Source organism: Telopea speciosissima, chromosome 10 (assembly GCF_018873765.1).
Source record: "Telopea speciosissima isolate NSW1024214 ecotype Mountain lineage chromosome 10, Tspe_v1, whole genome shotgun sequence".
NCBI lineage: Eukaryota > Viridiplantae > Streptophyta > Magnoliopsida > Proteales > Proteaceae > Telopea > Telopea speciosissima.
Window position 1 is genome coordinate 21,874,199 of NC_057925.1, and position 24,868 is coordinate 21,899,066.

The window sequence follows — 24,868 nt, forward strand, 5'->3', positions numbered from 1 at the left end:
CTGCTCGGCTGAATACCAATCTCCAAGAAAGGTGGTATCACAGACTAATCCCAGAGGACTGGTCGGGCTGTCCAGGAAGAGCATGCTGGAGCCGACTGGTCTTCTCTGACAAGGTGTATCGCGAGAAGGGGTTAGAAGCCCGCACCAGGGATACATGTATTGGGGATTGTAGTAGCACTTTTACCTGTCTTAGTTGTGATGTTAGGTGGCTTAATAAAAAAAGAACCTCATCTCATGTAGAAATCATTTGGTTGTGCTTGCATGTGCATGCATGGTTATATTTCATTCACGGGCTCGGTAGAGCTCACACTCTTGTATATTTCTTTTCAGATGATCTTACATGTGGATATGATGTTGAGGGGGAGGCTCAAGGGGGTTTTGATTATGACAGTGTGGGTGTGGACCCGGATGGAGGCTATCCCCTTGGTTCGGGTGATTTCGGTGATAATTGAAGATGGCCCATGAAGGGCGGGCAGCTTACCTTTTTTAACCTAGGGAATTCTTTTAATGTAGATATTAGTCTACTAACTTTTCCCTTTTTGCATAGCTTGTGTGGGGTTTCTGTTTGTAGATGCTGAATTTTGCCACCTCCCAGCGATGACGACAACCAAATGCAAAAGACTAGCAATGCCTTTTAAATACTCCTTTCTTTCGGGGTAACTTGAACACCCCCTGTTCCATTTTGTTTCCACCCGTGGTCCCCCTGCATTCCTGGAGTGATCCCCTACGACGCCCACGCTTAAAGCCCTAACCCAGTGGCTTCATAAGAGATCGCGGCACCGCCCGGCAGCACCGCGCTCTATCGTGGCACCGCCTGGCAGCACCACGCTAGGTCGCGGCGTCGCCCGACAGCACCACACCGTGTGGCAGATCCGCAGCCAGGAAAATCTCCCCCTCTGTAGCACCACCAGGGTACCCAAAATGAGTTTTTTTCAGCCCGATAGCGCCGCCAAACAAATTTTTATCTATAAATAGCCCCCACCCCTCATTTGAACAAGGTCTCAAGTAGAGGAGAGGGGGAACCCAAAACTCCATTTTCTCAATTTTTTTCTTTTTCCTAGTTTTGGGGTCCGGCCCCTGTCCGATTTTGAGCCTTCGAGCCTAATCCCACTATCTGGAGTCAGGGTCCTCCGGACCTGCCTTTCCTTACCCAGTTCTGTCCAAAAACCCGAAGCCTCCCATGGTTTAGTCACCTTGCCTGAGGTCCTAATCCCCAGTTTCCAAAACATTTTTCGACGTCGTTATTCTGTCCAAGGTCTTAGTATCTGACGCCCATGCGTCATTACTCTACCTGATATTTGAAGAAGCCTAGCTTCTGAAGCTCTCCAACGTTGTTATTCTATTTGAGGTCTCAGCACCCGACTCCCGTACGTTGTTACGATGCCCGACATCTGGGTAAGTGCTCCCCAAATATTTTTCTGACATTGTTATTCTGACTGATATCCAGGTAACTACTTTCTGATGCCATTACTCTACCTGACGAAGGCCAAAGCTAGTCTTTTGGCTCCACCTGACCTGGGGGACACGATTCATCCCGTATAACTGCATTGGTTTAAATGCATACAGGTATTTAATTCTTTCACCGCAGTTTAATTTCGTAGCAATGTAGACCTTTAAATTATAATTGCATAGTGTACAATAGTTAATTTAATTAAGCAGTTTGTGCATCATTCTGGCCGAATATGTGAGAATAGGACATTTATGAAGGAAGAATATTAAAAAACTAGCATCTAGTAGAAAGATCGGTTTTATCGAGCGAGGTGGGCGCCTAACACCTTCCCACTCTCGTAACCTGACAACTTACCCCGAATCTCTGACTAGACTAAAGGAAGTCCCATAGCCCTTCATAGGGCTACATTCATGGTTCCTAGGCCCTAATCCTAGGTGGCAACTCTATTTCATTTAATTGTATGATCCCCATCCCCCGATGAATCACAACCATTTGAGAAGACGCATTCCTTCTCTCTCTCCAACCGATAAACATAACCCCTAACCCCCAACAAACCAGGTGCGTGGGGGGGGAAACAACATCCCTTACCACACGTCCGGTTCCAGGAATGGATCCTCACAGTGGCGACTCCACTGGGGATTGATGGTCAACCTTTCAATACTAAATGCTACCATTGAACGCAAAAATATTCTTCCTTCTGCATTATTGTTTGATAACATGTTTGGCTAACCCCTTTTGTGTACTAACTGCATCATGTGTGTTCGAAGTGAAGTCAAATGACGAGGGTACTCCCTGTTGTGCCTCTACCCCAGGAGAGGTGGGGTGCATCATACTAAGTACTCTGAGATCAGATGATACTCGCTTCCGCCACCACTATCATGCACACACAACACTGCATAGAAACACAACCCCATGGTTAGTCATTGAACCCCATGTGTAGATATGGGTAATTCGATGTGAAGCCACAGTCCTTGATATTTACTGCACGAGTTTAGAATCACCGACGACGGTATTCACTAGTGTGCCGTGGGGTACTTCGCTACTCAAAAAGGGCACTATTCTGATTACTCTGAGATCGTACCGACGAGGGTGTTCACTAGTGTGTTGTGGGGTACTTCGTTATTCAAAAAGGGTACTAGTTTGATTACTCTGAGATCGTGTGACCTACTCTCTAGGTATTTTAAAAGCATAACGTACTGATGATTCGTGACCACGAGCTATAGGTATATAGGTGTTGTCAAGGGTGACCTTTTTCTATCCTATCAACCTGCCCAGTGCATACTTTATGTAGGAAATTAGACCATATATGATTAGGATACGCCACAAACTAACGTAGCAACCCTTCGGGGCCGGAAACAAGGTTCTTGGCCGTATATCCTCCTTAATGAAGTTTACCCGTCAGGAAAGGGCTCCATTTATCCCTTGATAGTCCCTTGATGAAAGTGACACAATCGTTCGGGATGGTGTATCAAAAAAAAAAATGTAGCCTCGATAATCCCTCGAAAAATGGTACACCACCCAGGACATTATGTCAATAATGGAGCCCTGGTTATCCCAAAATGAAAGGTATTCTACATTAACTGAAGATAGACTGTCGGGCGATCCTCGAAAAAGCCCCTCTGTGATGATCCTAACTCGATCTCTGGGAGCCATCGAACAAGAGAGGATTTATGGTCAGAAGTGGAGCGAAGAGGTTAGGAATGGATCGTCATGACACCTAACCACTGTTTGTATATTTGCTGTGTAAACCAGAACACATAGATATGTATATATACATATATAAAGAAATAAAAAAATATATAAAATATAAAATCAAAAAAACTTCTCAAGTCCTAAATAAGTTTTGTCAAGCACAATCCACGATAAGAAATATTCCTGTACTCGTGTGGGCTCATCATGATAATGGGCTAACCCGAGTTGGTCCAATTTGATCCCCAGAGGTCTTCAGTACTTCTATTCCTCCACTTTGGCAGAGTCTAGTAAGGTCATCACCCAGTGTGGACACCATGGATCCGTCAAATGTCAGCCCGTCAATTGAAGTACTGAATTAGGAAATGGTCAGCATACGAAAAGAAATGACAAAGATGAAATAGTTGGTCACGCAGATGGTACAAGCGATGCAGGGTCAATTCAGAGGAGATAATGCACAAAGCCCCGGAGAACCTAGGATGACACCGATGGTACCTAGGGTGCAGCCTAAAGTCGTGATAGAAGAAGAGGAAGTTGTGGTCCTCAACACCCCACAGAATCCCCCTGAGACTGAAAGAGAGAAACAGATGAGGGAGAAAGTTGAAAAACTATAGATTGCTGTGCAAGGGAAAGCACTAGCAAAACAAGAAGATGATTTGGTCTTCTTCCCGACGGGGAGAATACCGGAAGACTTCAGATGGAAGCTTGACAAGTTCGACGGGATAAGGGACCCGAAAGCCCACCTGAAAATCTTCATTACTATGGCCAAGTCATGGGAGCTAATAGAAAACCAGATAGGTTAGGACTTCCTTTACTCATTAGATGGATCAGCTCTGAGGTGGCTCACCCAGTTGGACCAGACTCAAACTCAAACTTGGTCGGCAGTTGTGAAGGTATTCGCAAAGCAATAGTCCTATAACACTGAATTGGATATCACACGACGAGAGTTGGAGACACTAAGGCAAGGGCCAAATGAAGGGTTCTCAAATTTCATCATGAGGTTTAGAGAGAAGGCCGTAAAGATATGGAGTTGCCTGACGGAAGCAGAACAAGTGGAGATGATCTTGGAGAATCTGTATGGAGAATATCATAATTGTCTCTACTGTCAACACCTCACAACTTTCGAAGTGCTCATAGCCATAGGGAAGCATTGAAGATAAATTGTTCAGAGATGCAAACGGCCAGGACGATCACATGGTGCAAAATTAGAACCAAAACTTGGAGGTGAACATGGTTAATTCAAGTCAGCATGAGTTCACTGATTTGGGCATGACTAGGTCTATGGCATACACCGAATTGAAGAAATTAGGGCTTTTGGGCACAGTCCGACCATGACCGGTCCGAGATCCTCCACCTTTTTGGTATAACCCAGATCACTATTGTGATTATCACACCCAAAAGGGGCACACTATTAATAAATGCATTGCACTCGGGCATACTATCCAAGATCTACTAGAAGTAGGAGAGTTCAAGCTAGGGGCAGAACAATAGTCTGTCAATCAAACAATCAACGTCCTTGATCCAAGCTTCGCCGGTTCCTTTAGAAGAGGTAGTGACAGGTCGAAAGTCTCCATTAATGATGTTCGCCCAAGATGTCCATGAATCTTCTCTTCCTTCAACAACCAATATGACCAAGCCGAATGGGCCTGAAGGCAATGAAGAGATCAATGAAGAAGAGGTTTTGGCAGGATTGCAACCTCGGATTGACCTTTTGCCTTTCCATCTCCAAGAACAGATCATGCATCAGGTCTTACAAACAAGGAGTGAAGATTGCCTAAAATTGTTTCATGAAATTAATCTCGTTAACCGTGGGAGTGACGACCTCCGAGGACTTTCTGACCATCCAGATTATCCTTTCTTTAATATCTTTGGGATAAGAGATATTTACCAATTGTCTACTGAAGCCCTTTGTTTCCTCTGGTATCTCTACGAAAGATACGTGGTAGCATTTAGCTTCTGTGTTCTAGAATTGTTGACCTATATGAGCCAGGATGAATCGCATATAGAATTTGTTCCCCCTTGGTCAAACACAATGAAGTTCCTTCTTCGGTTTCAGACACAGACTCAATGGCTCGAGCAATTATTTTGTTGTGCAAAATGGAATGTCCTCTATACCCTCCATAGTCCTCACTGGGGACAGGAGTCGCAAGGGAAACCTAATTTGATCATGCGTTGACCTCGTTGCACCTTTCATTCTGGTACAACATTCAGTTTGGTGGATTTCTTTAACAGAGGATATAGAAAGGATGATTGGGAGAAGATAAGGAATCATTTGTGTGAGATTAATGGAGTCCCTATGGAGCAGATTCCTCCAAGTTTATGGGAAAATCCTTTTGATGCTACCACCAGTTTTAAAAGGGAATACTTCTTTTACATTGTCAACCTGCATAGCGGTAGACTCGGACCAAAGAAAGTTCTCCATATTCCTAAGATGGAATAGGGGCAGACACTGATTGAGGACATCACTATCGCTCGAAGGCATTAAACTGTGGTCATTAACTTGATGGGCATTAGTCTCGTTGGCCGACTTAAAATGGATCCAGTACCCAACTCTGGTTAGAAGGGCATTTTTTATGGTACAAACTGCACAGTCTCGTGACAAAGCAGTGACAGTACTTCAATTTTGTGTAGACAGGATTACACTGAAGACATCATTGGATCCGCATCCCTTAGGTCTTTTCATTCAATCAAATTTCCTTCTGTAACTCACCCACAGTGTATTGTCCATTAGTTGTTAATGAACATGTTTTCCTTTCCATCTATCCAATCTCTTTCTTTTTACTTTCATTCGAATGACAGTTTAGGATGATTTCCTAACTGTTAGTTTAAAAAAAAAAACTCATTACCCTGGTCCCCAATGTCAAAGTCTTGATTGGTCAAAGATCTTGAGCTTTCCATACATCTGATCCTCTTCAAACAAGCCGAAAGCTTAGATGAAGATTTCATCTCATAAAGCCTATTAAAGGAGGCCCCCTTTAGCCGCTAGTCATCCCAAATAAACCCTGAGACAATAAAATCCACTAGTCCCCCAGTTGTGCCTTAGCCTTTTCCTTTAAAAAACTCACTTTGGCCCACCTACACCTCATTATCCATGCATCCTCTTGCTCCTCAAAATGTCCCATTACCTTCTAGGGTCTAACCGGAAGAAGTCTCCTCGATGAAGTAAGATGTTACAAGGGCAATACGTTTTCGAAGGATTTAAAAAAAAAAAAAAAGAGTAGCTCCATCTCCACAACTAAAATTGGGCCAATCTTAAAAGAGAAAAATGAAAGTTTCAAAAAGAGAGCAAAAAAAAAAAAAAGAAGTGATGAAAGAGAAAAAAAATGAGAGTCCAAAAAAAGTGCAAAAACAAAGATGATGAAAGAATTTTAAAAAAAAATGAGAGCAAAAAGAGTTCAAAAAAAAAAAAAAAAAAAAAAAAGAGAGAGTAAGCATTGGCTAAAAAATATTGCAAACGATTAGGAGCAATTAGACCATGGGGCAAAAATTGCCAATTTTCCTTCAGGGACGGAATTGTCAAAATTATCAACCAATCTTTAAGGTTAAGATTACCAAAGTCTTCAGTTGAAACACGAGAGGGATTGCCAAACTTCTCGATTACACTACTGAAAAGAAAAAGTTCCCCAACAAGTTCAGTTATCAGACTCTTAGTAGAAATTTGGGAGCAGAAGTGTCGAGTCATGGTTAGATCCTAGGGGCACATTTGAGCCTCTACCATCCTTTGGAACCCAGTCCTAAGCCCCATTACAACCTAGTAAAACCCTCCTGGGCTAAATGATGATGAGACTCTTATCCACAGCTTCGAGCTCACTCGACTATGATGGAACTTAATTATCAAGGCTTTGACGTTGGGACATCTTTGTCCTGAACTACGTTTGACCTGATCCCAAGTTAGGCTACGTAGGCAACTTCATAAAAGAGCAATCAAGTTCGGTCCTCCCACATGTACAATCCTCCGTCCATCCATTCACTTCCCTATCTTTTTTTTACCCTCCATATTTCTACTCTATCCACTTCTTCGTCAGTATCTCTCTTTTTTATGCGACCCAATGATAAAAAAAAAAAAGGGTCTGTCTACAAAGGTCAAGGGAATTTATTGCTTGGAACATCAGTAGTAGTGTACTCACCCTTTTAACCAGCGAGGTGACCAGGGGAATACCAGAAGAGGAATTAAGTTGTCACTGGGGCAATCTTTATCAGAGATGAAGGGGCATGAGGAAGAAAGTATATTTCCCTGGGGTAGTCTACAGGGAAAGAGCATATGAAATAAGAGGGGCATCCTATCCATGGGGATCAGTTCCTAATCATTGAAGAACTTCGATGACCACATGGAAAAGAAAGATAATGCTACCCATGGAGGAAGGGAAGAATGACCTATCCACCCATCTTGGTCGCATCTATTCTGAACTATTGGGGTAAAGTTCTGCCCATTCGATTTTGGCCCTCAGCGTCTGTCGAGCCTATACGAGTAACAGGGACATGAATAATATGTCTATGTGGAATTGTGCAATAGGATTTCAAAATAAAATAATTTTGCAAATAAAATGTTTTTTTCAAAAGAAGAAGAAAAAAAAGAGGTGAATCACAACCATGAAAAATATTTGTCTCTACCCAGGTTTTTGGTGCTGCTATAACATTTATGCACTAATCATTTGTGAAATGAAGGATATTTGGTAAGTATTTTATGACTATATATGATTGCTTTTCATTTTCCCATGTTTGCATCATAAATACTTGCATAAAATTGACTATTTCATCTCTTTACATAAAAAAATAAAAAATTTCATCATGCATAAAGATTGCATTGTCACATGTTGTCTAAACGTTGATTTTTGTTGCATTCACATACAACTTGATCTCATATGTTTGACTCTTACCACACTCACGTATGGCTTGTCCAAACCTTTGATATCTTCTGCACTCGCATGCAATTTGATTCTCCGACCACAACTGAATTCATCAATGACCTTTAAAAAAAATTCGTACTCTTGTGCAACTTGATCCTATTAATCTCTACTATACTCGTGTATAGCTTAATCATTCATTAAACCCACTATACTCGTGTATAGTTTGATCACCCTACGAATTTGATCCTCCTACTCGTGTACAAGTTATTCATTGATTTTTCTGATCCTCGCTATACTCGTGTATAGTTCGATGGTCCCATGAATCTTTGATCTTAGTTATACTCTCATTTAGATCAATCCATCAAAAGATCAAATCCGGTCGAGCAATGCTCAAATGGTTGCACATAGTCCTTCTAATCTCCTCTATACTCGCATATAGACTGGCCTCCCATGGTCTTCTGATCTCTGCTATACTCGTGTATAGTCCGACCTCCCATGGTCTTCTGATTTCCATTATACTCGCGTATAGATCGACCTCCCATGGTCTCCTGATTTTCGTTGTGCTCACGTATAACCTGACCCCTCGTGGTCTCCTAAGTTCTTCTATACTCGCATATTGTCTAACCTCCCGTGGTCTCCCGATCTCCGTTATACTCGCTTATAGCTCAATCTCCCGTTGTCCGATCTCCAATATACTCGCGTGTAGTCTGACCTCCCATGGTCTCCTAAGCTCTTCGGACTCCAATGATGGACCACGTCATAAAAATGATCAATCTGTTTGAGAAATTGGAATCCATGGGGACTGATTTTGGTATGCGATACAAGATCGATGTGATCTTGGCATCACTCACTTCTGCCTATGCACCCTTTAAAATGTCCTACAAGATGTTAGATAAGGAGATGGAGCTCACTGACCTTGCTAACGCATTAGTAGAGGTAAAAAGCCTCCTTAAAGAATGACAAGAATGAGGTCAATGCAACTGATGTGAAGCCTTCTTCAAATGGGAAGAAGAAGAAAAAGGGAAAGGTAAGCCCCTGAAACCCAAGGGTGGGAAGTCTGGCAATAAAGGCAAAGGCAAGTGCTTCTATTGCAAGAAGGAGGGTCACTGGAAAAGGAACTGTTGTGCATTCCTAGATATTGTGAAAGACAAAAAGCCGGATGAAACTGAGGTTGCTAAAGAAGGTACATATGATGTTTACGTTCTTTATGAGTCTAACTTGTCTTTTGAACCGACCAACTCTTGGTTGGTGGATAGTGGTTCCACTGTTCATATTTGCAATGATTTGTAGGGGTTCAAAGAGACAAGGAATCTGGAAAGAAATGATGTGCATCTTCGGATGGGCACTGGAGCTGAAACCATGGCAATGGCTGTGGGAACTTTTATTTTAAATTTTAGTTCTGCTAGTTTAGTTTTAAAGGATTGCTACTATGTTCCCTCTTTTAAGAGGAATACTATTTCAGTTTCAAAACTTGTTTTGGATAGGTATAGTTTTTCCTTTAATTCTAAATTGATTATTTGTTTTAATAATTCTTTTGTGGCATCTGAATATATGCAAAGTGGATTGTACTTCTGGATTGCCCTATTAGAACGAATGTTGTTTCGAATGTTGATTTGAAACGAAAAGCAGCTCCAGTGAACTCAACATATCTATGGCATCTAAGATTAGGTCACATTAATTTGGACCGAATCAGTAGATTGGTGAGGGATGGGCCCTTAGAGTGTTTGAGGGTGGAACCATTCCCTACCTGTGAGTCATGCCTTTAGGGCAGAATGACCAAGAAACCCTTTAGCAATAAAGGCACTAGAGCCACAGATCTGTTAGAGTTAATACACACTGATGTGTGTGGACCCAAAAACATACAAGCAAGGTATGGGTATGAGTATATAACTTTCACCGATGATTACTCTAGATATGGTTACATATACTTGATGCGTAGAAAATCGGAAGCCTTTGATAAATTCAAGGAGTTTCAAGCCGAGGTTGAAAGACAGCTCGATAAACGCATCAAGTCCTTATGATCAAATCGTGGAGGAGAGTATCTATCGGATGAATTTAAAGAATACCTCATATCGCAGGAGATAGTTAGTCAACTAACTAATCCAGAAATACCACAATAAAATGGTGTATCCGAACAACACAATCAGACTCTATTGGATATGGTCTGGACGATGCTCACTTATAGTGAGCTACCTCTCTCTTTCTGGGGGTATGTTTTAGAAACAACAATTTATATCTTGCATAAGGTTCCATCCAAGTCTGTAGCTAAGACACCCTTTGAGTTGTAGAAAGGGCATAAGTCCAGCATTCAACACCTTAGGGTATAGGGTTGCATAGCACATGTGCGAAAGGAACAGACAGACAAGTTAGAATCCAGGACTTTAAGATGTTATTTCTTAGGCTACCCCAAAGGCACGATAGGTTACTATTTTTATGACCCGATTGACCAGAAGGTCATAGTAAGTAAACATGTCACATTTCTGGAGGAAGAAATGTTGAACAAGAGGTCCGAAACTGTAGTCATTAGATAACTCAGAAACTTCACTTCCAGAAGTGAGACCAATTGGCATACTCGCTGAAATACCAACACCTCAAGAACCTTGACGCAGTGGGAGGACTATTAGACCATCCACCAGGCTTACTCTTCTAACCGAAGAGGAACAAACAGTGGAAGAGTTCCACATGGTGTCTGTTGAATTGGAAGATGATCCGATAACATACTCTGAGGCTCTTAAGGATGTTGATGCCACTAGGTGGCTGGAGACAATGCGTTCTGAAATCGATTCGATGCAATCCAACAAGGTCTGGACTCTATTCGATCCACCACTTAGCGTTAAGTCGATTGGATGTAAATGGATCTTCAAGAGGAAGAAGGGCACGGATGGAAAGGTCGAAAGATTCAAAGCGAGACTGGTGGCAAAGGGCTATACCCAGAAAGAGGGTATAGACTATGAGAAAACCTTTTCACCAGTGGTGATGATGAAGTCCATTAGGATTTTGTTGGCTATCGCCACACACTTTGATTATGAGATCTAGCAGATGGATGTGCAAACTGCATTTCTGAATGGGTTTCTTCATGAAGAAATCTACATGCAATAGCCAGAGGGGTTCTCTTCCTTAGAGGAAGAAAGAAAAGTGTGCAAATTGCAGAGGTCCTGAAATAGGCTTCCAGAAGCTGGAACATTAGGTTTGATCAATCAATCAAATCTTTTGGTTTTGATCAAAACATGGATGAACCATGCGTTTACAAGAAGATCAGTGGGAGTGCAGTATGTTTTTTTAGTTTATACGTAGATGACATATTGTTGATGGGTAACGATGTGGGGTTTCTTTCATCAGTGAAACAGTGGTTATCCACAACATTCTCGATGAAAGACCTTGGTGAAGCTAGCTATATCCTTAGATCAAACTCGTGAGAGATCGCCAAAAAATTATGCTAGGCTTGTCACAGGCTACCTAGATAGACAAAGTCCTGGCCAGATTTAGCATGGAGAACTCCAAACGGGGAAGCGTCCCTTTCCGACATGGAGTCAGTCTTTCCAGATCTCAGTGTCCTTAGTCCCAGACAGACATTGAAGAGATGGAGAGGATTTCCTATGCATCAGCAGTAGGGAGTCTTATGTACGCTATATTGTGTACAAGGCCGGACATTTGCTATGCAGTAGGTATGGTAAGTCGTGACCAATCTAACCCTGGACGGAAGCATTGGAGTGCTATCAAGAATATTCTCAAGTACCTGAGAAGGACTAAGGAATGTTTCTTGGTTTTGGGATCTGATCAGTTGTCAGTTCTGGGTTACACAGACTCAGATTTCCAAACTGACAAGGATGACAAAAAATTCACGTCTGGGATGGTATATCTAGTGGGTGGAGGTGTCATTGTGTGGGGGAGTGCAAAACAGAAATCTACAGCCGATTCCAATACCGAAGCAGAATACCTTGCAGCTTGGGATGCAGTAAATAAAGGTGTTTAGCTAAGGAAATTCCTATTAGATTTGGAGGTTGTCCTTGACCTTGTCAAGGGCCTTATTCCCCTGTTATGTGACAACAAAGGGGCTATTGCACAGGCTAAAGAGCCTAGGGCTCATCAGAGGAATTAGCACATGCAACGGAAGTATCACCTCATCAAAGAGATTATCCAGCAGGGCGACGTGAATATCTCTAAAGTGGACACAACTGAAAATGTGTATGATGCCATGACAAAGGGTTTATCTCCTGGAGTGTTTGAAAACCACATGGAGGGCATGGGTTTAAAATGTATGGGAAATTGGCTTTGATGTACAAGTGGGAGATTGATAGACTTGTGTGTCTATCAAACTCGGTTCGGTCCGGTTCAATCCGATCTTACTTTGTATTGAACTTCTATACATTTTTGTTTAATATTATCACATGTGATATAAACTTTTTGAGCATTGTGTCCATAAGTTTTACTTAAAATGGTAGTCACGACTAGGGTTTGGGCTGGGCACCCTTATCATATGGTTGTAGCATTGGGTATGCCTAGACATGTGATGTCAGGGTACGAATGCGAGTACCCACATGATCGATGTGTGTATTGGCGAAGAATCTACTTTGTCGATTCCCTCATATATTATTGCCAGATGTAGGAAGGGATAGACATGTGTCACCGACACCCTTTACCTGAGGGCACCTTGTCGCTGCAAAGTGTGATCGCATTCTTTGGTTCATCAATGACTGAGACTCAAGTGAGTTAAAGCCGGTGTTCTGGGAATGCGTGAACACTTTGTGAGTGAAGGAGTTACTCAACATGGTCACCACTGCCCGATTGGGGAACACCAAGATTGAGACTGTCTGTGAATGATCGGATCGGAATCTGGATCCAGTGCTGTTTTAGAAATAGTTTTTTGCAAAATCTATTTTACATAAAATAATGTATTATATATAATTATTTGAATAAAGTATTTTATCGAGTTTTACGGGACCCGATTAGATGCACAAACACTCTTATATGGACATATACTGTGAAATGGGGTTTGGCAGTACAAGTGTACATGCCCTAGATTCCATAATGATGGTGTTGATTAGAGGGGGGTTGTATACGATAATTTATTATCATGTAGGGAGTTATTTGGAATTTGTTAAAATAATTGATTCTTTATTTAATTAATGGATATGATGCTAATTGTAATTATTCATAAATTTAAATAAAGTAACTAATTAAATAATTCCCTATTAGATTCTGCTTCTTCATCAATTAGAAGCACTTTGAGTTTAAACAGAACTGCCAAATAAAGAGAGAGAGAGTCAGACTCTCACAAGATTTTATCTAAATCCATCAAGGGTTTTAATTAAACCCTATTATTATAAAAGGGGATCAAAACGCAGAGGGGGCACACAGTCTCCACGTTTTTCTGGCTACCCTTCTTGGATGTGTTTTGGTCTCTCCCTCTTGTGATCTCTTCTTCTTCTTCTTGTTTCTCTCTACTGTGATTGAGAGTTGGGGTTTTAGAAATCTAGATCTGTGCTTGAAGAACTGAAGAGCATCTGGGATTGGCTTGAAGAACCTTGGTTGCACCATTGGAGGTTCAGATCTGTTTACTTGAAGTGCTCATTGGAGGAAGAACCATTGTCTATTGGAGGAGCAACACTTGAGGCTCACTAGGTTAACAATTCTTTATTAATTCCTGTTGATTTTAATTATTGATTATTCATGGGATGCGAAAGAACCCGATTCGATTTGTTTCTGTTGCGCATTCGGGTATGAGATGGATCCCTCTTTCCATGTGATGGATTAGAGATGATTGGACTGGACATTGGTTTGTCACACCAAAACCTATTAGGGTTCTAGTAGGGACACCATGGGCGACCATGGTTAACACTAAAATTGTAGGGACACCATGGGCGATCATGGTTAACCCTAAAATTGTAAACGGGGCGTCCATGCCATATTGGGGTGCCTTAAGGCAACCTAGGGTTCCCTAGGTACAACCCTGGAGTTCCCTAAATCAATGATCTCGAAGTATAAAGTTTATTGATTTACTAAGGTGAACCGCCCTGATCCCATGGACCGTAGTTTGACCTACAAATTTATCAAACACATCTATTGGACACCTCTTTTAATGGACATTATTAAGATCAATGTTGATGGTGCCAGAGTAACCTCTCTTTTGAGACTTATCTTCAGGTTTGCAGCAGGAATAGGCAATACCTTCACGTGTAACTGAAGCGTTGGCAATACAATACGCTTTACTTGTGGCCCTCAACCGGGAATATCAGAAGATCAATATTGAAATTGACTACCTTATGGTCATCAACAGTATCAAGGAGACTAACCAATCTCATCCGCTGTGCATATCCCACATAATTTCAGATTGCCTCTGGGAAGGCAATTTTTCTGCAGACACAGTGGCATCCTTTGGCGTTTATACCCCTGGGTTTAGTTTCTGGGAGTCTACCCAACCCCCACCCCTTTTTTCTGTTGTTAAAATTTTTATTTGATGCTTGCTGTACTCGCCTCCCACGAGGCTTTTCTCAATAAATTTTGTTCTTACCAAAAAAAAGAGTGCACCCGCAATCTTAGATTGTTCCAATGTTTATTTTGCCCTGTAACATACACAATTTAGACTATAATATTTGAAGAGTTAACAGGGAACCTTGGGTTCTAGCCGTCCACATAATTCAAACCCATCTGAGCTGACACAGGACAGATATTTGGGGTGTGCACAGGAAGCCTTCCAAGGTGAGTTGGCCAAAAAACTGTAGTTCGGGAGACAGCAAAGAACTATCTTCACTGGAAAATGGAACAAAGGACGCCCTTTCATGGTTTCCCTTCCCTTATACCACTTCAATTGAAACACCAAAATAACTGGAAGAAAATTCTGTATGAACCTGAATCAATGCTGAAGAACTAAAAAAATCTGCACCGATAATAACAGAATGGAAATCTACAGAGGCTATTCACAACACCAAAGCTTTTTTATATATATTTAAATGGAATATGGAAAATGAATTCTACATTTTACAGGGAAAAATATATTTTAACATATATTTATAGCAACGTTACATTATCATTAGCCACATTGGGGGATGAATAGGAAGCAGCAAGCAGAGCTGCTCCAATTCCAGACCCATCTTCTGTTACTTTTAAAATAACATGTTGGGCCATTTCCTCCCCCAAGATTTCAGCCACAGCTTCATTTAAATACTGCCTGAACATGTTATAACTGGAATATAGTCCGCCCTCTATCGCCACAATTGATCTCATTTTGCTTGATGAATCACCTATACTCTTGCTTCTTCCACTGGCGACACCACCACTTCCATCCCTCCCTATTTTCTTCAAGATCCCCACAATGCCTGCAGCTGCCAGTCGGGCAGCTCTGCGTGTCACCACATCACATACTCTCACAATTAGCTTCCTTACCTTCAAAGGAACATCATCTATCTGTAAAGGAAAACCAAACCAAGGGAACTCAGTCATGATATTTTCACATCTTGTATCATCCTTAAAGGGACCCATGTCAATGAGAGAAACAAACTCATGCAAATGATGCACATTTTTTTTACCTCAAATGTATCCTTCAATATTCTGGATACTTCCGTCAAGTCAGGAGATTCACCCTCATGCATGGCAGCCATCAATGGAGTCCTGGATTTGTTCGAGGTAATAACACAAAAATCTTAGTTCCAGGAAAATTAAAAAATTTGAGCAAAAATAACTTGACTGAATAACAAGGTTGACAGAATGAAGTGCGTAAGCCCACTCTTGCTCTATATGAAGAAAAGAGCATCCTAGTATGCGAGGCTCCCGCTACTGCAGGGTCTGGGAGGGGCAAATTTACACAGCCTTACCCCCTGCTTTGCAGGAGAAGCTATTTCCAAGTTTCAAACCCGCAACCAAGTAACAAACACATGAAAACTATATATGAAGCACACCAATAAATATAATTCTCAAAAGCAACCACAACAGAGAAAAATGGAAATTGACCATTATAAGTATCTTCAGATTAATATTCATTTTCAAGAATAAAAAAAGAATCCATTAAAATAAAAACCATACAATATACATGAACATGGCTTTATGTAGCCAGCATACTACACATAAAAAATGTATATCAACATTCCACTAGGGCCCCGTTTGTTTGGCAGACAAAAAGGGGTGGGAAAGGAGAAGTTATGAGCCCCATATATAATGGGGTTACAAAGCAGTAAGATAAGGGAAGGAAATGATGGTATACAACAGAATTTCATAATTTTTTATTTAATGTGTAATAAAGTTCTGGACCCCACATATAATAAAATTATTTCCCTTCCCCCCCCCCCCCCCCCACCCCAAAAAAAAAAATTCCTACCCAAAATGGTGGGACTTTGGAGAAGGGTGGGGTGGGATAAATGGCTTGCCATGTAGGAAGCCAAGTTACCTTATTATGGATGCTTGTTTGCTTCCTTTCCCACCCTAGGCAACCAAACACCTGCCTTTTTTAGAATTTTATGGATTATCCTACAATTATCCCACTCCTTTTATTCCCAGACGATTATTTTCCATAAAACAAACAGGGCCTAAGAGAATATGAAATGTGAGATAACCTAAAGGACAGCATATTGACAGATTTCAGCCATGTTTGTGGTATTTAAATATTCCAACCCAAAATAGAATATATGTTGAGGGATGTGTGAAATAAGTTCACAAGTCATTGATAACTTATGCTTTACCAGGAAAGAAAGGGGGGGGGGGGGTAGGAAAAAAGAGAACCAGATTAGTAACTTATGTACATGGATCAATGCATTCATGCCATTTCCTCTGATTATAGATATAAACAATGAAAAAATCTAAAAACCATTAAAAAATTAGAAAACCGAGAAGCTGGAACACACAGTACATTGATATTGAGTGCAACGCTTCTCACTTTTTCATGCATGAGTTTCAAATATGCATAAACCATAAGCAAGATTATTCCTTACTTTATATAGTTTCGATTTTTCAATTTGTTCAACGATTTCAAATTTTTTATATTTCTATTGGGAAAAAAATCCCTGCCAGGCTGTGTGCAGCCTACACCCAGACATAGGACCACGTAAAATGGCACCCCATCCCCCAAAATGAAAAAATCCCACCCCCGCTGATGCCCCTATGATGCAGATTCGTCACCGAAATGGGCTTATTTCTTTAGAAATAAGTCTAGGGTTGGGTTATATGTATGTTGGGCCTTTGATCCCATGAGTTTTCTAGGTAATAGGCCACTTTTATGGGCCTAAAAGAGGGGTACATTGGTTGCATACGGGATTAGCCCAATATTTAGTCTATTTTTATGTTTTTAATTGAACCGGTTTAAATTGGTTGCATCCAATTGGTTCAATTGGTCTAATTTAAGTGAAGTGATCCTATTGGCTAAGAGGTTCTTATATCCTATTGGCTAGTAGGGAATCTTCTTTATTTTAAGTAGTTTAAGTTGTTTTTAAGTCATTAGGACTCTATTTTGAGTCTATTTTAGTTTCCTAGTCAGTTTATGTTACCTAATAGGTTAGGAATTGGGTTAGGGCTTTCCTTTTTAGAGTAAAAGTCTATTTTTGAGTCTTTTATATAAGGTTGTAAGGGGGCAAAGCCTTGAACACGAATTTGATTAATGAAAAGCTTTTTGTTTGCTGCCATAGCTGCTGCCCTGCTCTGTTGAGTGTGCATCCTTGTGGTTCTATCAAGGTGGAAAGGGACTGTTGGAATCCGGTTGACTCCTTACGCCGTGACGGCTGGGAGGATCTTCTTTCTTCGAAGGTGGCTTCATCCTTCAACCATTCATACTACTGTTAGAGGATTCGAGAGTGAGTTTGAATTTATTATTTTCTGTTTATCTTTTCTTCCCTTCCCCAATCAATTCCTTTTCTCTTCTGTCTTATTTTCATAAACCCTAGAAGACTCTAAACTCTGATTCAGATCTGCTCCTCCATTGGAATCTGATCAGATTTGGACCATAACTTCCCCTCATCACCATCTCCACTCGACCCTAGCTGCTGCCCATTCTGTCCATCCAAACCCTAAGATCCCTCTTCTCCATTGACCCTAAAAACCCTAATTTTCTGCTGGGACACATTCAGCCATCAGAAACCTTCCATATTGCAACCGAATCTTCCCCCCTAGCCCCTCTAACAGTCGACCTTAACCCCTGCCCCTAAATCCTACTTTAAACCATAATTTTAGTTGTTTACCTTATTTACAAAACCCGAAACCTAACCCTAATTTCTGCAGGAAATTAAAACTTATTCAAATCCAGATATTTTTATACCATAATGACCCTCTAAACCTGCAGATTAAAACCCTATAAACCCCATTCCCAAATTCCCATCCTAAACCCTAATTTTGCCCTAAAACAGCCCCTAATCATCCCTAAACAGCAGGCTTACCCTAAGCTTGGTTCTACTTGGTTCCTAGTGGGATTAATTCCTATTCTAAGACTACATTACCCTATGTGCGCTCATTGGCCCTCGCTTTTGTGCAGGAGACCCAGCAGTCAGGCAACAATACAACAACAACAACAAACTCAGCCTTATCCCAACTAAATGGGGTCGACTAAATGGATCCTTTCAGAGCAAATTAAGTGAAACAGAGATCCACACAAAGGGAAAGGAAAGTAACAAGGAACGAAGAATAAAAATGAAGAAAAGAGATAGGAAAAGTGAGAAATGAAAAACGAAAGATGAAAGTAAGAGGAAAGAGGATAGCCCAGGAAATCAGGAGAATCTCAGCTACATGGTATCAACAAAGAGGATAGCCTGGCAGCGATCTTCTGCCCATTTTTTATAATAGAACTCAAAGGCTCATGTCCAATTCCAAGCAGTGGTGGAGGGCTGGTTAGGAGAAGAGGGGAACTTGGTAGAAAATAAGAAATCAGAGTTGCAGGGAGATAAGAGAGAAGAAATTGCATAAGAAGAGGGGGGGGGGGGGGAAGAGTGCACCCACACACAGCCCTCAGGCTACTCAAACCATAAACTCAATTCATTCTTCAAATCTATCTACAATGATGAGGAATTACATCATATATAAAGAGAAATAAAAGACTCCTAAAAATAAAGACCAACTCTCTAACTAGGAAACTAATTCAAATAAGGAAACTAAGAAGGATTAGGAACCAAATATCCTACGTAGCTAACTTCTAAAATAAACTAAAAGACATTATTTCCCCAAATAACATAAATTCCTAAAATCCTACTAAATTCCAAAAACTCAATCTGAACCCGGTTCATCTCCAACTAGATACCCAATTGGGTTTGGGTCGGTCCAAGGTAGTGTACCTGCATCAATTTCCCCAGTGTTAAGAAAAACTCGTCCACGAGGTTTGTAGAATGGTATAAATAAAAGCCTACGAGCGGGGGCTATAGGTTCCATATTTGCAACTTGAAGAAAATCCAAAATATGAAGCTTTAGGGGTGCATCCATGGCTGGAACATCGTGGGGAAGAACGAACTCATGATGTGGAACAGCTTTCACTACATTGGAATCTATCGTTACTTGACCCACGATTTGCTCATCTTCTATTGCTACTATTTGCTGTTCTGGTTGAGGCTGTATCACTGGTGATGCCTCTTTTGGCTTGGAACAAACATCGTCAACTAACCCATGAAAAATGAATGTCTGGGGCATGTGAAAAGGATGTAGAGTGCACAAGTTACCGTCACGATCAATGATGCCTTTTCGTTCTTCTAGCCATTCACGACCCAATTTTATGCTAATAAGTCACATAATGGGCTTATTTTATTGGAAATAAGGCTTGGGTGGGGATATGTATGCATTGGGCCTTTGATCCATGTGTTTTTTTTGTAATGGGCCACTTTAATGGACCTCAGATGTGGGTATAAGGAAGGCATACGGGATTAAGCTTAGTAACTTATTTTCATATTTCCTAGGTTTATTTAAGAGTCCCTTAATGTTTCTAGGTAGAAGTCTAATAGACACTAGAGTATCTCTTAGTTTTTAGTATTTATCTTTTAGAATTCCAAGAGTTGGTTAATTTTCTTGGTTTATGTTTCTTATGTATTGGGGGTGGGGTTCAATGTTTTGGGTTTAGTTTTCTCTGTCTTGGGGGCAGATATCTATGTTTATGATTTTTTATCTATGTATGGGGAATTCCAAAGGGATTTTGGAATTCTAAGAGTCTCTTTAATGTTATTGCGCTGTAATCAAGGCTTACATCTCTATATAATGCAATTTAGAATTTCAAGAGTTGGTTAATTTTTTTGGTTTGTGTTTCTTATGTATTGGGGGTGGGGTTCAATGTTTTGGGTTTAGTTTTCTCTGTCAGGGGGCAGAAATCTATGTTTAGGATTTGTTATCAATGTATGGGGAATTCTAAAGTGGTTTTGGAATTCAAAGAGTCACTTTAATGTTATTGCGCTGTTATCAAGGTTTCCATCTCTATATAATGCAAGTCCTGGCTGCTCTCAAAGGCAACCCAGAATTTTGAAAACAAAAATCCTCTTGTGAGAACCCTTGTGAGAAACACGAGCTGTGAGATTCAACAACCCAGGTGGAACTCCTGCAGATTGGCCTAGGTGGGACTCCTACGGCTGGTAGACTGGTGGGACTCCAACTCTACAACCTAGCTATCTATTTTCATACCTACCTATTCTCTTCCAGATTCGATCTTGGCTTGCTTACCCTCTCAGATTTTGCATCATTTGGGTATTAGAGCATTATATGACTTATTTGCATCAAGGATAGGCTACCATATATTTCATAATTTATACTTCGATTGCATGATGACAAATAAATGTCATCATATGATCATATAATACAAGAAAGAAGCAGAAGTTTCTCATGCAAGGAGGAGCATTATGTAACTTTCCTATTCCAGTCCTGCACTGAGTAAATATCAGCATTTTCCAGGGATACACGTATCCAGGAACCAAATAAACAAGAATGCATAGCAATCATAGTTGTCACGGCGTCGCCATGGCGCCGCCATGGCGTCCTGGCGCTGGAGAAGGTTGCTTGGCAACCTACGCCATGGCGTCCCTCTTTGATTTCTTCTTCCTGTCTCTCTTTCCCTCTTCGATTTCTTCTTCCTGTCTTCGATTTCTTCTTTCCCTCTTCGATTTCTTCTTTCTCTCTTCGATTTCTTCTTCCTGTCTTCTTTCCCTCTTCGATTTCTTTTGATTTCTTCTTTCCCTCTTCGATTTCTTCTTCGATTTCTGAATTTTCTTCTTAAAACTTGAGAAACAATAGAGAAAAAATAAAACATGGCTTGAGTATACATCTATTACAACATTAAAAATAGTGAAAATAAAAAATAAAACATGGTCGACATGCTCGCCATGGCGGGCGACATGTCGATATATCGACGTGACACTCCTCCACCGACTTGGATCGCCGTGACGCCGTGACAACTATGGTAGCAATTCATTAAACAGTTACAGTTAGTCAACCCATCTAGCCCATTGCATTAGCCCCATGGTCCAAAAGTCCAGTAAGTTAAAGTAGGAATAAATGTGGCACATTGTTGAAGGTCGTGCTTAGTGCGTTGGTCAAGTGCTCACTTGCTGAACGCTTGGTCACGGGTTCAATTCCTGGAAACAGCCTCTCTGGAAACAGGAGAAAGGCTGCGTACATTTGACCCTCCCCAGCCCCTGCTAAACGTGGGAGCCTTGTGCACTGGGTACGGCTGCCTTTTTTTTTTTTTATCATAGGCTGAGAGCAAAATGACCATGTACTGTGACAGAAATCATAGAAGAAAAATTGAACCCATCATAAAACAGAGAGTTAAGTTCAGGCTACCTAAGGTGTCAATAACTGCTGCTTAGACCGCATCATTGCACCTTACGAACGTAACATTGACACCTAATGTTTATAACTTCAGAAAAGAAAAGGAAGGGAAAGGGATCTTAAACAGAGCTGCAGCCACAGCACCATAACAATACAAATCAAGTAAAAGACAAGATAGGGTGGTAATGGAAGGCAAAGAATATTGATGGCATAGGAAGAACTATCTAAACGAGAGAACATAATCATGGAAGAAACAAAACAGTGTCAACCACGATAGAGCATTTGCATAACATATTTAATAAAACTTCTTTCAGACATTAGTTAGAGTAACAGTTGCAAGAGGATTTCTATGTCAGAAATCACCAACTACAGGCTATTTATGGGAAGCAATATAATTAATAAGAAACCTAAATGGAAGTTGAACAAATAATCATACAGAGGTAAAGATTCTGATCCGTATAATGAGAAAAAATGACGAAAAGGAAAAAGGCGTGAAAACCATACATAAACCATACCTCAAGATGAAGGGCACTGATAGCCTAGATGCAACATCCCCAAAAACATCCGACTCCTGTGTCATCCTAAGAATGACCCTCCTCACAATATCACCAAGATACATTCCTGAAATCATCTTCTCAAAACCCTGAAGCATGAATTACAAGGCTGTGTTACAGAATTATTGCAGAAAAATGCAACATATAGCATTTATCAACAGTTGACACTTACCTGATCATTTGGATTAGGGCTATCAGCATCCAGATCCATATCATATGATGTTCTTGGCAGATGAGATGACCAAAAATTTCCCCATTCCATGTTGACAACCTGACCATAGAAATGACTTACTGTGGAAAGAGAACCAGAACAGGTGTAGTGTTTGACACACTCAACAAAGAATATTCTAAAACCAACGGATCCATAGAAAAGATACCATGCCTCCAGAATTCGTAAGAAGACCTTGACACTTAATAATTGCATCTGTCTGTTCGACATAGCAAGCATTTGTGCCCGTGCCAAAAATCACTGCAGCCACAGTGTCCTGATCATCATAATGCCCAAGAGCTAATGTTCCCACAGTATCATTCACCTGCTTGCATGGACCACAAAATTATGCTTGCAAAACATAACTACATTGTCAGGAGTCAGGACATCTAGCTAAATTTACATGCATACAAGCATTGAAAAGCCATACAATTACATGTTTATGTCTTTATGAGGTCTACACATTAAGACAAAGAAAATAAGTCAACTGTTTAATTCAATGCACTAAGCATAAATGAGGATAACTCAACTAGAGAATTCATCAGGTATTTGCAAACGGCCAATCAAAGATTTCAAGTAGGTTACTCGCTTTTGAAGTGTACAAAAATTTGAAAACCTCATGTTTGCAGGGTGCATTCTAGAATTGCTACCAAACATTATTGAAAAGAACATTGCCAAGGGCCCTCTTCCAGAGTTCCAGTCTCTCTCTCTTTTACTTTATTTGTGGTGGTTGGGGGGGAGGGTGTTGGGCATTTTCACAATATTCAGGTTTCAAAGCAAGGATGCAATCTGGCTGTCAGAATATAGTCATGCAAATCCTTATGTGCAAGAAGCCAAGAACAATTCAGAGTTACTGGATGGGTTTCCAGTTTATATGCCAAATGAAATGTTCATATGGATGAATCTCCAAATTAGAGACCAACGTTTTGTGATCATATCCATATTTTGCACTTTTGCCGAGGTATGGCATGCATTTGCACGAAAAAGGACAATCATGGCCTCACAACAATCAAGAAGTACACTATGATAAGGCCTTGCAGGATTTTATTACTACTATCTGAAGGTTCATATTGAAATTACCTGCTCTTTTTTCAGCCAAATGTACCATACACGAGCTATATAATATGTTGCCTAAATTTTCACAACCTACCACTGAAAGGTCTTGATGGGAATGGAACAAAGGTTTCCGCAAGGGCATAAGCAAGACTACAGAATAAAATTTTCTAAGTAAAGTTTAACAGGATAAATAATGTGCAGCAGCAACCCACAGCGAACGAAAAGTTTGATTGGTTAGGAAGTTATCTAGACCAGGAAATTAGACAATAGTGCTCACTCTCAATAAAGATAGAGGCCTTGGACCAGATTGTCTCTTGTTAGTTTTCCCTATGAATATAGTTGCCTCTTTGTTAGTTTTCTCCACAAATATTGGAAAATGGCCAATGAAAGCTTTTCCTGGAACTTTGAGTCCCTGAGTGCCCTTACAAAACAAAGCATGAATCCCAAGTTTATTTACTCTCTTTCCACAAATGTTTATTCCAACCCCCCCCCCCTCCAAACCACAAACACACAGAGAGAAAGAACTGAATTTTAGATCCCAAGGACTTCTCAAAAAAGTTTGTGTCATTTGTCTAGTGGACATGTTCCCAGGTGGAAACTGAGAGGGGGGGGGTGAATCAGTACTCAAAAACTATTTCCCTCAACAGTCTCAACTCCCACCTCACCTGTTGATGTTCCCAACCCTCAACACAACAACTAAACTGTCCCCTCAAACACACAAACACACAACCACAGTTACAACCCCTGCTGTCAAAAGTTGTTGATCACAATGCTGCCAAGAGCTGCTATGTCAACTTCTAGAAGTCCCTCACTCAAACACATAATCTCAAACACTGATGGAGACCCTCACTGATAATACATAAATCGCACACAATCGTGTACACACCCCAGCCTGACTGTCAAAGGCTCTACCAAGCGTGTACACCCATCCTGCAACAAAGCACTCCAATATCCAACATGCATACCAAAATAATAGGCATCCACAACACAAGATATACGTGCTTCAGCAAGTTGCCTACGTGCAATGGTCATACTGGCCTCAACATATACTCAATGCTGGTCTTCAACTGCAATCAATAATCCAGGTCCTACACCTGCTTCAATTCCTGATATACAAAAGCAAGGGCTATCTACCCCAGTGGTGTTTCAGTCACAGCTGCGACTCAGGACACCTTGCCTGCTTCAACCCCTAACACATAGAGGCAAGGGTGTTACCCCCAAATGGTTCCCAACACCCAATGGTTACCCTCACTGTGTCCAGATGCAACTGGACAACTCAAGAAAGTTAATTGGGCTTACAATAATGCCCCTACAGTTAAACCACATCCAGCATAGGTCTATGACAGTAATTCAA

General features: G+C 40.8%; 1 protein-coding gene across 3 annotated transcripts in view; it reads right to left on the bottom strand.

Annotated features, from left to right (window-relative positions):
• Window positions 1-14,900: 14,900 nt before the first annotated feature.
• Window positions 14,901-24,868, bottom strand: part of LOC122643921 (hexokinase-3-like) — a 63,757-nt gene continuing 53,789 nt past the window's right edge. For 2 of the 3 annotated variants that reach the window (XM_043837497.1, XM_043837496.1), the window contains 5 exons: window positions 22,628-22,783; window positions 22,423-22,521; window positions 22,212-22,339; window positions 15,513-15,594; window positions 14,901-15,390 (listed from right to left, as the gene is read on the bottom strand). In XM_043837497.1, the coding sequence (XP_043693432.1) occupies window positions 14,995-15,390; window positions 15,513-15,594; window positions 22,212-22,339; window positions 22,423-22,521; window positions 22,628-22,783 (861 nt within the window). In that variant the 3' untranslated portion in view covers window positions 14,901-14,994. Of the gene's footprint in view, window positions 15,391-15,512; window positions 15,595-21,708; window positions 21,825-22,208; window positions 22,340-22,422; window positions 22,522-22,627; window positions 22,784-24,868 lie in introns of all 3 variants that reach the window. The other variant, XR_006330197.1, reaches the window with a different exon arrangement.